This window comes from Lolium perenne, chromosome 7, assembly GCF_019359855.2.
Source record: "Lolium perenne isolate Kyuss_39 chromosome 7, Kyuss_2.0, whole genome shotgun sequence".
Classification (NCBI taxonomy): Eukaryota; Viridiplantae; Streptophyta; class Magnoliopsida; order Poales; family Poaceae; genus Lolium; species Lolium perenne.
Window position 1 is genome coordinate 133,449,337 of NC_067250.2, and position 11,509 is coordinate 133,460,845.

The 11,509-nt window shown below is 44.4% G+C and overlaps 1 protein-coding gene and 1 long non-coding RNA gene across 2 annotated transcripts; both read left to right on the forward strand.

The window, feature by feature from the left end:
- Positions 1 to 1,286: 1,286 nt before the first annotated feature.
- LOC127301662 (uncharacterized) lies at positions 1,287 to 2,799 on the forward strand. The gene is made up of 2 exons (XR_007852314.2): positions 1,287 to 2,369; positions 2,503 to 2,799. It is a non-coding gene; the product is annotated as an uncharacterized lncRNA (long non-coding RNA).
- A 2,091-nt stretch (positions 2,800 to 4,890) lies between these two features.
- LOC127298176 (uncharacterized) lies at positions 4,891 to 6,592 on the forward strand. Its single transcript, XM_051328108.2, has 2 exons — positions 4,891 to 4,978; positions 5,992 to 6,592. The coding sequence occupies exon 2, from the start codon at positions 5,993 to 5,995 to the stop codon at positions 6,416 to 6,418; it is 426 nt and encodes a 141-aa protein (XP_051184068.1). The 5' UTR covers positions 4,891 to 4,978; position 5,992; the 3' UTR covers positions 6,419 to 6,592.
- Positions 6,593 to 11,509: the final 4,917 nt, after the last annotated feature.

Below are 11,509 nucleotides of genomic sequence, written 5' to 3' on the forward strand. Positions count from 1 at the left end.
TGGTTATTTGATGGAGTCTCTTGGTTCTCATCCAAGCTGTAATAGGGATGCTCTTGTCGACCCTGAGGACAAATTTCAGTGCTAAGTGACGCTCATTTATTCACAAAATCTCTTTCAGTTCATTTTGTCATGTTTGCAAATTGTTTTACCGTATTCAAAGTTCGGAAATTCTGCAATGAAGTTCAGTATACTTGTATATTTTCAGACTCCTGTTCAATGAAGACCCCTGTTCATCTGCTGATGCTGCTCCCTGGTTGCACTTGAAGATGTAGATTCATGTCAAGTTTTCAGTAGTTCGAATGATGCTCCATTGCACAAGTTTCTGTATTTATATCAGGACAATACCAGTCTAGACAAGGTTAATGCAGCAGTATTATGTCAGGATAGAAGCTGGACCAGTTTTAAGTGTAGAGCAGTGAACTATCAGAGCTCAAGAAGACACTGTCAACAAGTCCAACCTTCCTCTTGATTTCTGATTGCCACCATTCATCTCTACTACCTAAAAAATACGAAGAGGTTCCGTGATCAGGCGATACGTCGTCCGTTTCGTCCATCATTCGCTCTCCCGCAGACCGCACCTCACGAGAAAACCGCGTGGTCAAAGCAGCCCCGTGAGTCAACCCACGCCCAGCATCACCTCAGCCTCCTGCATCCCCGCGATTTCTGTACCCAGCTCCTCACGAGAAAGCCACCCCTGCTACCCCGCCATCCCTTCTGCTCGCCCTCACGCCTGCACCCACGCGACCGAATCAGGGATCCGGTATCCGTGCCGCCGTGCCGGAGAACCTCTTAACCAGGAGTCCGGGATTAGAGAAGGATCCAGTGACGGCGAACTAGATAAGGAGGATTCAGTCCACCTCTCACCAGTGTGATTGATGCATATGATCTGGGATGGCTGTGGTGCTCCATCAACGAATAAAAGCAGGTCCTCAAACTCTCAGGTTTGGTATTCCTCTACCTTAATTTGTGTTATACTTTGTTTCCTTGAATTCATGAATGTCTACTTGGATGGTTGGACTCTTTTATGTGCTCTCAGATGGATATTCGGGATTTATCCCCTAGCGATGCCCGCCTCGCCACACACTGCAATCCCTGCTCTCCCGACACAGATCCGATGGCGGGAGCCGCCTTGTCTAGCCTCAGCTTCCACACTCCTCTCACGCGGATATGTTGGGCTGGATGACGCCGCCGTCCAACTCAACCCTCGACTGCTCCATGAACTGTGCAGTCTAGGTCCTCCCTGAGTTTTCCCCGAGCTCCCGCCGCCGCTTTCAAAGACAGGAATATGCCTTTTAGGCCGATGATGTTTGGTTCTTCATGTTTTCCTCATCTCCATGTTTCAAATATTTGGCCCCAATTCTAAGTTAATAATACATGGAATTTCATTTTATTTTTACCATGAAGGAGTCAAGTGTTAACACTATATCTTTGGCATCACAATATCTGCAAATGTTTAATAAACACACATTGAGTTTGGTTTGATTCATTTGCTTCATTGCTAACTTTTATCATTATGGAATTGAGTATTTCTTAACAAGATGTTTCTTACCAGCCAATATCACCGCACCTAGAGACCCAACCCAGCACACCGCCCTTGCCACCCTTCCTTATCCCGTTAAGCACTCCATTGCTACCTACAGTGTCTGTTAATTCGGTAGCAGACTCCCAATTCACAATACTAGCTTCTGTAGCACAATTGGTAAGCACAATTGTTTACCAGAAAGTTCAGGCCCAAGTCCTATCTTAATAGTCTTATTTTGTGATAAAAAGAATAATCTATGGCACAGTCAATGCTGGTCAGATTGGTGATAGAATTTTTAAGCTGTTCCCACCCTTTTATGTTGAGAGCTTATTATGTTGTGCTCTACTGCCAAAATCCTGCTAAATATAATACTATCCTACGATAGATCCCAATTCACCGCATCAGTTTCTGTAGCACAATTGTTTTACCAGAAAGTCTAGGCCCAAGTCCAAAGTAGTAGAGATAAAAAGGAGAATCTAGGGCATGTTAAATGCTGGCCAGGTTAGTGATAGAATTTTTAAGTTGTTTCCACCCTTGTATACGGAGAGCCTACTGCTTCCAAATTATATTTTCTTTTGTTTCATTGTAGTAAGCCAAGATGGAATCTGGGAAACGAAGAACTGTGGAAATGGGCAGAATAAAACCCTGTATGTTGTAGCTACAACTTCCCGTTGTTGTCTTATTTGATTGACTAACAGTGTATAAGGTGCAAAGTGCATCAGTTCTAGGCCCTTTTAGGTATCGTTGGAGTGTTGAAAAAAGTATTTTTTTCTTACAGTCCAAATTTAATGTTGTAGATTCTTTAGTGAGGACACTCAGTAGAACAGGGGCCTTGTACAATTTTTCTGTAAGTTCCTGCCCCATTCAGTTGAATTAATTATGCAATATTCCAATTCCATATATGTGCTCGCTGTCACATTTGTTTTCTAGCCGTATAATTTTCAAATGCTGAACGTTTTGACCTCACTTCTTTTTTGCAGAATGCTTTGATTGATCCTGACCGAGTCTGTACAACACCAATTACATAATACTGGAAACCACTTGCAGAAGATGTAGCACTTTCATTTCCCTTTCATTGTCATTTTGCACATATGGTTCATCCATCTTTTTTTAAAAAAATACATCAGCTTATTAGCACAGCGCTCTAATACTGATTATTGAATGCTGAATAGGTTGCAACTTGCTGATCGTTTCTTGTTTGGTGACTTGCTAATAGTGCTAGGCTATTAGAATTCTGTAATAGATTAGTTTGTATTAATGAAACATAGTATGTGAAATCTGGTGTCATTATTCATTGCCCTTATTTATTGTTCAGTGAAAGAAACCCAAGATGCATAGTTATTAATGTTTCCTTCCACCCTAACCTTCGGGTGTTGTGCGGTTTTGTGAAAAGAAATGTGGGCATCCATCGCTGCTCTGTGTTTCTGTAGATTCTACAGAATTTGCTACATACATGTATTGAATCTTGGCCATGGCATTAAGATGAGAACTGGGAAAACATTGCCTGTTTCTTTGAGCTTGCGGAAGGGATCAGATACTGAAAGACATTGTTGTATAATTTGTTGTTTTTTCTTAGTCGGCAGAAGTTGTAGATTCCATTCCACTACTTGAGGATAGATGCAGGAAGCCACATCCGTAGCATAGGTTATCTGATGAACACATCTTGGTCTGACTGAATCTGTATTCTGCATTCTCATTTTCATTTCGTTGCAATCTTATAAGCATGCACTAATTTGGGTATAAGTGGTTATCTGTATATATACATCATGTATACTACTTCAACATTATATTCCAAGATGAGGTCCAGTTATATTTTTGTAAGGAAAATAAGTACAGGTGTAAGCTCTAAGTTCCTTTTATTCTCCCCGTGGAGGACATCATCATTTAAACCTTACGTCATCTGTATGATCTATATATATTGTAATAATTTTAGAACATGGATTGATGTTAGTATTATCTATATTATGCAATATATATAAAACCTTCCAAAAAATCAGCTATATGTCAATACGTAGCACAAATTTTGGTGTTATACTTCAGATTTTAGGTCCATATTTGAAGGAAAAAGTGAACAAACTTTCCACGACATATATACAAAAATTTATACTATAAATTGTATTAACTAAATTGTGATATTTGCGATATATACAGCAATAAACTTCTTGATGTATAACAGAACACAACTAAATTTTTGTTGTTGCTTATTCCTCTTTCACTAATTTTATTTGATAGGTTAAATTTATTTTCCCGTGACAACGCACGGGCATTCTGCTAGTTAGTTCAATAAGTATGAGAGAGAGATGAAAGTGTACTCGTGTCGTTGAGACAAGTTCAGAATCTTGCTTGTTGAGCTTTGAGTGAAGAAGCACAAAGTAGATCTTCCAAAAATATGCTTCATTCATATTGGAATACAGCTCCTCTGTTTTAGGTTTTCATGCTACTTACAAGCTATTCTTGCTGGCTTTTCTACTTTTAATATTTTGCTAAATTATGTAAGCTGGTGCCTCTTTTACCTATCCAAAGTTCGGAGAATTCTTCAATGAAGTTCAGTGATAGAGTTCAGTCTTTTGTTCTGTTGTGATCATTTCCTGTGAATTTTCCAGAAAGTATCTGCTATATTAATTCAGCCGTTGTAGAAGTAGGAACGTATGTGCATACGCATCACTGCATCAGAGAATGCGTAGTACTAGTAAGCCTAAAAGGCATCAAGCAACACCGACAGCGGGAAGTAGTACCTGCTAATCGCTTAGGCGGCCCAGCGTGAAGTAGTAGCTGCTAATCCTGTAGGCGGCCGAAGCAGCGCCTCTAAGCAGCACGAGGCCGCCAGAAATAGTTAGCGGCTGCCACAAAATTTGCTAATCACGTATGTGGCGGAAGTGGCAGCTCCGTATATGTCCAGCGGATGAGCCATTTACATTCTGAGAACAGGACCTTACTGATAATATAAGACTTATGGATGGACGAGGAGAACGTCAAGCCGCCAACACGGCTCTTTGCTCCATCGTTCTGATGCCAGCTGAATGCGAGAGCGTCGCTTCAAAGTGCAAACAGGCTTGCTGTTGCACCTTCCATCTAAAATAACTCGCAGCCAACTCAGACGCCGACCCAGCTTGGTGAAATCGCCGAAGTAAAGAAAGCAATCGATCGCATTACTAAACGAGAACTTGCATCAATTTGAGAGCATGGAGTTTTGTATGAAATATTTTCCATTGATAACCCACGGACCTGAATCTTCTTCCTTGCTAATGCACGTGCTGTTTTCTAAAGCCCTTTTAAAGCCCAGTGCAAGTGCAACAGAGGACCTGATGTGGCACATTCGCAGCGTATATATAAATTCCATGGATGTCATCGAAAATGTCAGAGTAAGAACAAGGCACAAACCTCTCTTGAGAGCTAACCGTACACTAGAAGGTGGAACAACAAGATCGCCATTTTCTCATGCGCAACACCAGCCAGGTGAGTCCACTCGTTCCTGACTTCCTGTGATATTTCCGGAGCTTTGATCTCTTCCCGCCTCTCTTCTTGCCAGAATTCTTCAGTTTGAATTATGTTAGAGCATCTCCACTCGTCCCCCCGACGAGGTCCCCGAGCGACGTTTTTCCCATCCGGACGGCGAAATTCGACCCAGTCGCACCCCGGTTCCTCGTTTTCGTCCGGATTTGGCCCTTCATCCATCCGGCGAGCCCACGCCATCCCCGGCCCCCCGGGGACCTATCGGGGACTCCGGACGAGTGAAAAGCGGGGAAGGGCCCGATCTGTCGGTGACTCGACGCACGAACCCCACCGCCACGTCGCTCAAAATCTCCCCCACCCCTCGTATCTCTCTCGCCGCCGGCACCACCCCGCCGGCTTGTTGCCCAGATTCCGCCGCCCCTCCAGGCCAAACTTGTTATGCGCCAGGAGAGGGTCCTCTTGCACAGCCTAATCACCAGGTGCCTCCATCATGGGCCGCCTTCATTGCTATGCGCCAGGAGATTCGAGACTCTACAATGCATCAGCTGCTGCAAGATGATCTGGTGGGGCACATATGGAGGCTCCGAGGCAACGCCAACGCCGACGCCAACTAGTCTGTCTTAATTTATTTGAAAAATTGTGAAATTGTGTGCTTCATTTGTTTCAGCACTTGTTAAACATTGTACTGATTATCGCCGAATTTGTTTCAGCAATTTTCGTACTCTTGGCCGTCGAACTTGTTAAATTTTATGTTAAATTTGTTTGAAATATGTCAAATGGTCGAGGTTGGAGGTTTCCTGCCGGGGGGACGGCTGGAACTTCGGCGCTCCCCACGCCAAATCTTCCTCCAATCCGGACGAAAATTTCGCCGGATTTGGGCGTGGGGAGCGCCAACGAGTGGGGATGCTCTTATACACTAGTCATGCTGCTTAAGAGTACACTGTGTAGGTTATGAGGTATACACCGCATACAATTTATTTCCGTTCAAATTTCTAAGTATTTGTCATTCAAAGCAGGATGCTAGCTGTACGAGGGAACACAGTTTCAGCCGAGGAGAAGAGCATTCGTGAAGAGCTGGAGGAAGAGATAGAGAGGGATCTAGAACAAGAGATCATCGACCAAATGTTTCGACTCACTCGTCGCTTGCAGAGTCTGTATCAGCACAAGGATAGGAGAGAACTTATTAATGGCTCACCCAGTTACATTTACCAGTGGCCTACAGCAAATGCAATTCTTTCTGAGATGAACATCAGTGTCAGGTTGGATGGGCAATGCAGAATCGACATAACTAAGGTTGAGCAACATGCTGATCCCGTTCAAGTGAGGTCGTGGCCCGATACTGATCCACCTGAGAAAAGAAAGGGATCTCCGATGAGAAAGCGGGGGATACGGTTTATCTCAGCAAGCAACAAAACCATCCAGTTGTGCCCTGGAGATAAGTAAGCATATAGTAGTATACACTCGAAGCTCACAGCTGAGAAACAATAACAGAGACGCGTAAAAAAAAGAGTATGAACTTGTGTGCTAAATCAATGTAATTCAGGTATAAATGCAATTCAACTATGTAAAAGGATATAGCCTCTTCATGGAAATAATAAATGGAATACTGTATTTCTATGGTTGGAACTCTTTGTCCGTGTGTGTGTGAAAATATTTTTGTGTGCCATACACTCAATAGCTGTAAATTCTGAAGTATGTAGGAGTACTCACTAGCTAGTTGCTTCTGAATGTTACACTTGACAGGGATAAATTATGATGTACTCCCTAGCCATTACGAAGTACTACTTGTTAGTGATGTATAGTCCCCTTTTCTGTATATTTCCATAGTGTGAAGGGTTTCCATGTATATTGTACCCTTGTACATGTACTGGCCTTTGGCCCACTGTGAATTCTAGTTGCTATTCCAACATGGTATCAGAGCTCATGGTTTAGCTCTTTGCACGCTGCAACTCCGTGCTCGATCCGAGCCGCCGCCGATGATTTTTCCGGCCGCCGATGCTCCACTCCTTTCTTCCTCTCTCATTCCACAAAATTTAGTCCTTTTTCGGCGTTTTAGAGCTCCAAATCGGGCTCTTCCGTCGGCCCCGTCGAGCTCTCCGTCCTGGTTGCCGCCGGCCAGCCTCCGTCCCGGCTGCCGCCGTCCTTGGCCGGATCTCCTCTGTTCGTGGCCTGATCTTCCTGGCCAGGCTCTGCCCCGCGGCTGCCTCTGGCCGGCTGTGTTGATGTCTGAAGATGTAAGCTTGTAGTTTCTTCAGTTAACGTTTTAGTTTGAAATAACCTCGTGTGTATCGCCTGTGATCACCGAGAGAACTAGATAGGGCTTAGACCTTTTCTTTCCTGGTTTTTAGGTCAACCAGAATGTTGAGCCGATCGTGGGATGGCACGTTCAGTAAGTGCTCGACGTTCCAGGTTTGTCGGCTGTCAGTTAGCCGCACCTTTTGTAACTGTTGAATAAGTACAGTAATAACAACAGAAAAAGCTGCAGATTTTGCACGCAGCGCAAACACTTGTGTCCTTGTGTTGTGTTCATCTCACCATCTAGGGTTAGATCGCATCATCTACAACTACATTTGGTATCAGAGCTCCGTTGAGATCTCGGCGATCATGACCAAGACCCCATCCAAGAAGAACAAGGACAAAGCGGTGGACAGTGGCACGGCGGGCGGATCCAAGCCGCCGCCAACACATCGCACCTCCACGTCTCCGGCTCGGCGTCGGGGGAGAAGCTTGGCGCGTGGCGGCGGTGAAATCGTCGTGCGCGAGCGCGTGTTTTGCGAGAGCGGCGGATCGGCTCAATATCCAATCCTCACCCGGACCAACTACCCTGAGTGGGCTATGGTCATGCGCGTCCAGCTGCAGGCGGCGCACCTGTGGGATGCCATCGAATTCGGTCCCGATGAGGATGGCGATGATCGCGCGGCGCTGGCCGCCCTGCTGCGAGCCGTGCCGCCGGAGTTGGTGCGTACCCTGGCGATCAAGGACTGCGCCAAGACTGTAACATCCCAAAAATTTCAAAAACAAAACAAATGAATTTCCCTAGTTCCAAATCTTGAAACCAACAAAAACTTTTATTAAATTAAGTTTGATACATAGTGATCTTGCTTAATTCTTGTGCTATTGCCATGATTGCTTGTTATAGTATTTTTGAAATGATCTTAAACCCTAAACCTCACCCCTCTTTTCACCACCCAATTAAAATAAAATAAAAGGAAATTAAATAAGAAAAAGGTATATGTGCCTATGGCTATTTTTGTAAAACTTTACCCTAGGCTTTTCTACTTTGTTTAGAGGTTTGGAAAACCTTCATAAACCTTACCTAGTACTTATCAAACCAAATCCAAGTTGAAACCAAAGAAAATAAAAAGAAACTAAAAATGTCATAGAGGCATATGAGAACAAATACAAATTTGTGAATTTGAGGATCTTGACCCTAAGACATGTTGTGAATGGTTGGATCACTCCTCTTACCATTTCAACACTCAACAACACCAATTGGGTCAAGCCAAGTCAAATTAAAAATCAAATACAACATATGCATAGAGGCATATGTGACACATAGCCATAATACCCAATTCTTGCCCTATGCCTTTAAACCTTGACCAAATGGTGTGAAACCATCTCTAAACCTAATCTAACCCTAAATTGACCCTCAACCTTGCCCAAGTAAAGCAAGGGGAACAATTTACAAGATTAAGAAAAATTGACACATCACCTCTTATGTGTTATGGCCATTTTTGCAAATCTTTGAACTAGACCATTTGGAATGGTTTCAATGGTTTGGAAATGTTCCTAAACTAATAAGAATCACTTTGGAGTCAAGAAAAATCAAATCAAAAAGAGAGAAATCAAATAGGGAGAAAATCCCATTTTTACTCACATACACACTTAGCCAATTTTGCAAATCTTCAATCAAGGCCACTTTGGCTTGTGCCATGGTTTGAAAAACACTTATATATCAATAACACATCCATTTGAATCAAAGAAACCCAAATCAAAGCAAAGAAGAATTCAAATGCAACTTACATATGATAATGGTCATATGACCCTTTTATAATATCTTCACCACTTTACCCCCCTGGTTTTGAGTTTTCTTAAACCAACCTTGACAACTCTTGCCATGTTATCCAAGAACATGTCAAGGTGAACAACTTTTATGTTGACCACTAGTGCTGACTTTGACCAGGTTGAGCAGAATAGAGTTGACAAGATGTGACTTTGAAATAAAGGGAAGATTAACCCCCATTTTGAATTCTCACAGACCTTCACCAAAATGACCATCACCACCACCATTCTACCTCTCTATTTATATAAAAGAGATCCACCAAAAAGATTTCCAAATTTCAAATAAAAGTTTCATGCGGCCATTATCACAAACACCTTGCAGGCAAAAATTGGAAAATGCAATACACCCTTTTAACCTCTGGTCCAAAGCCTAAACCCCTTTAGTTCCTTGATGATCATTGCTCTCCTAGGTCCCCGCATCAGTACCAGTCCTTGCCCTGCTGATTAAAGTGAGTAGAAAGCAAGACCATCACCATGCCGTGTACCATGCCACACACCCAAGCACTCCATCTCCCTGGCCCTCCTCTCTCTCGAGCACCATGTCAGCAAGCATGCCTACACCTCCCTGAGCACGCCAGTACCCTCGCTGACTCGAAACTTGCACGCCATTGGCCAGAACGCCGCACGCCCAGACACGCCCAGAACGTGCCAGGCACGCGGTGAGCGCGCACGGACAACATCCTGGACGCGTGATACGCGTACAGCACGCGTCCGTTGGGAACCCCAAGAGGAAGGTGTGATGCGTACAGCAGCAAGTTTTCCCTCAGTAATAAACCAAGGTTTATCGAACCAGTAGGAGCCAAGAAGCACGTTGAAGGTTGATGGCGGCGGAGTGTAGTGCGGCGCAACACCAGGGATTCCGGCGCCAACGTGGAACCTGCACAACACAACCAAATTACTTTGCCCCAACGTGACAGTGAGGTTGTCAATCTCACCGGCTTGCTGTAACAAAGGATTATATGTATAGTGTGGATGATGATGTTTGCAGAAAACAGTAGAACGAGTATTGCAGCAGATTGTATTCGATGTAAAAGAATGGACCGGGATCCACAGTTCACTAGTGGTGTCTCTCCCATAAGAATAAGCATGTTGGGTGAACAAATTACAGTTGGGCAATTGACAAATAAAGAGGGCATGACCATGCACATACATGTTATGATGAGTATTGTGAGATTTAATTGGGCATTACGACAAAGTACATAGACCGCTATCCAGCATGCATCTATGCCTAAAAAGTCCACCTTCAGGTTATCATCCGAACCCCCTCCAGTATTAAGTTACAAACAACAGACAATTACATTAAGTATGGTGCGTAATGTAATCAACAAATATATCCTTAGACATAGCATTGATGTTTTATCCCTAGTGGCAACAGCACATCCACAACCTTAGAGGTTGCTGTCACTCCCCCAGATTTAATGGAGGCATGAACCCACTATCGAGCATAAATACTCCCTCTTGGGGTTACAAGCAAAAACTTGGCCAGAGCCTCTACTAGCAACGGAGAGCATGCAAGATCATAAACAACACATAGATAATAGATTGATAATCAACATAGCATAGCATTCATTATTCATCGGATCCCAACAAACGCAACATGTAGCATTACAAATAGATGATCTTGATCATGTTAGGCAGCTCACAAGATCCGACAATGATAGCACAATTAGGAGAAGACGACCATCTAGCTACTGCTATGGACCCATAGTCCAGGGGTGAACTACTCACACATCACTCCGGAGGCGACCATGGCGGTGAAGAGTCCTCCGGGAGATGATTCCCCTCTCCGGCAGGGTGCCAGAGGCGATCTCCTGAATCCCCCGAGATGGGATTGGCGGCGGCGGCGTCTCTGGAAGGTTTTCCGTATCGTGGCTCTCGGTACTGGAGTTATTATCGACGAAGGCTTAAGTAGGCGGAAGAGGTAGGTTTAGGGGCGACGCGAGGGCCCCACACGCCAGGGCCGCGCGGCCAAGGGGTGGGCCGCGCCGCCCTGTTGTGTGGTCGCCTCGTCGCCCCACTTCGTTTCCTCTCCGGACTTCTGGAAGCTTCGTGGAAAAATAAGATCCTGGGCGTTGATTTCGTCTAATTCCGAGAATATTTCATTACTAGGATTTCTGAAACCAAAAATAGCAGAAAACAGCAACTGGCTCTTCCGCATCTCGTTAATAGGTTAGTGCCGGAAAATGCATAAATATGACATAAAGTATGTATAAAACATGTGTGTATCATCATGAAAGTAGCATGGAACATAAGAAATTATCGATACGTTGGAGACGTATCAACGCGCCAGAGCGTCGCTCGTCCAGTCGCCTCCGTCCTTCCCCTGCATCCCTATGACTGCGACGAGCACCGCCACCCTCTCCTCTACCACGTAGACGTGCTCGAGCGCCTGCGGCCGCCTTGTCGCCGTTGTCCTCATCGGAAAAGTACCGCGGGTACCACAGCACTCAATACAAGCTTCTGAGCGATCCC

Coding starts and splice junctions, on each gene's coding strand:
- LOC127298176 (XM_051328108.2), top strand. CDS start 5,993: ATGCTAGCTGTACGAGGGAACACAGTTTCAGCCGAGGAGAAGAGCATT.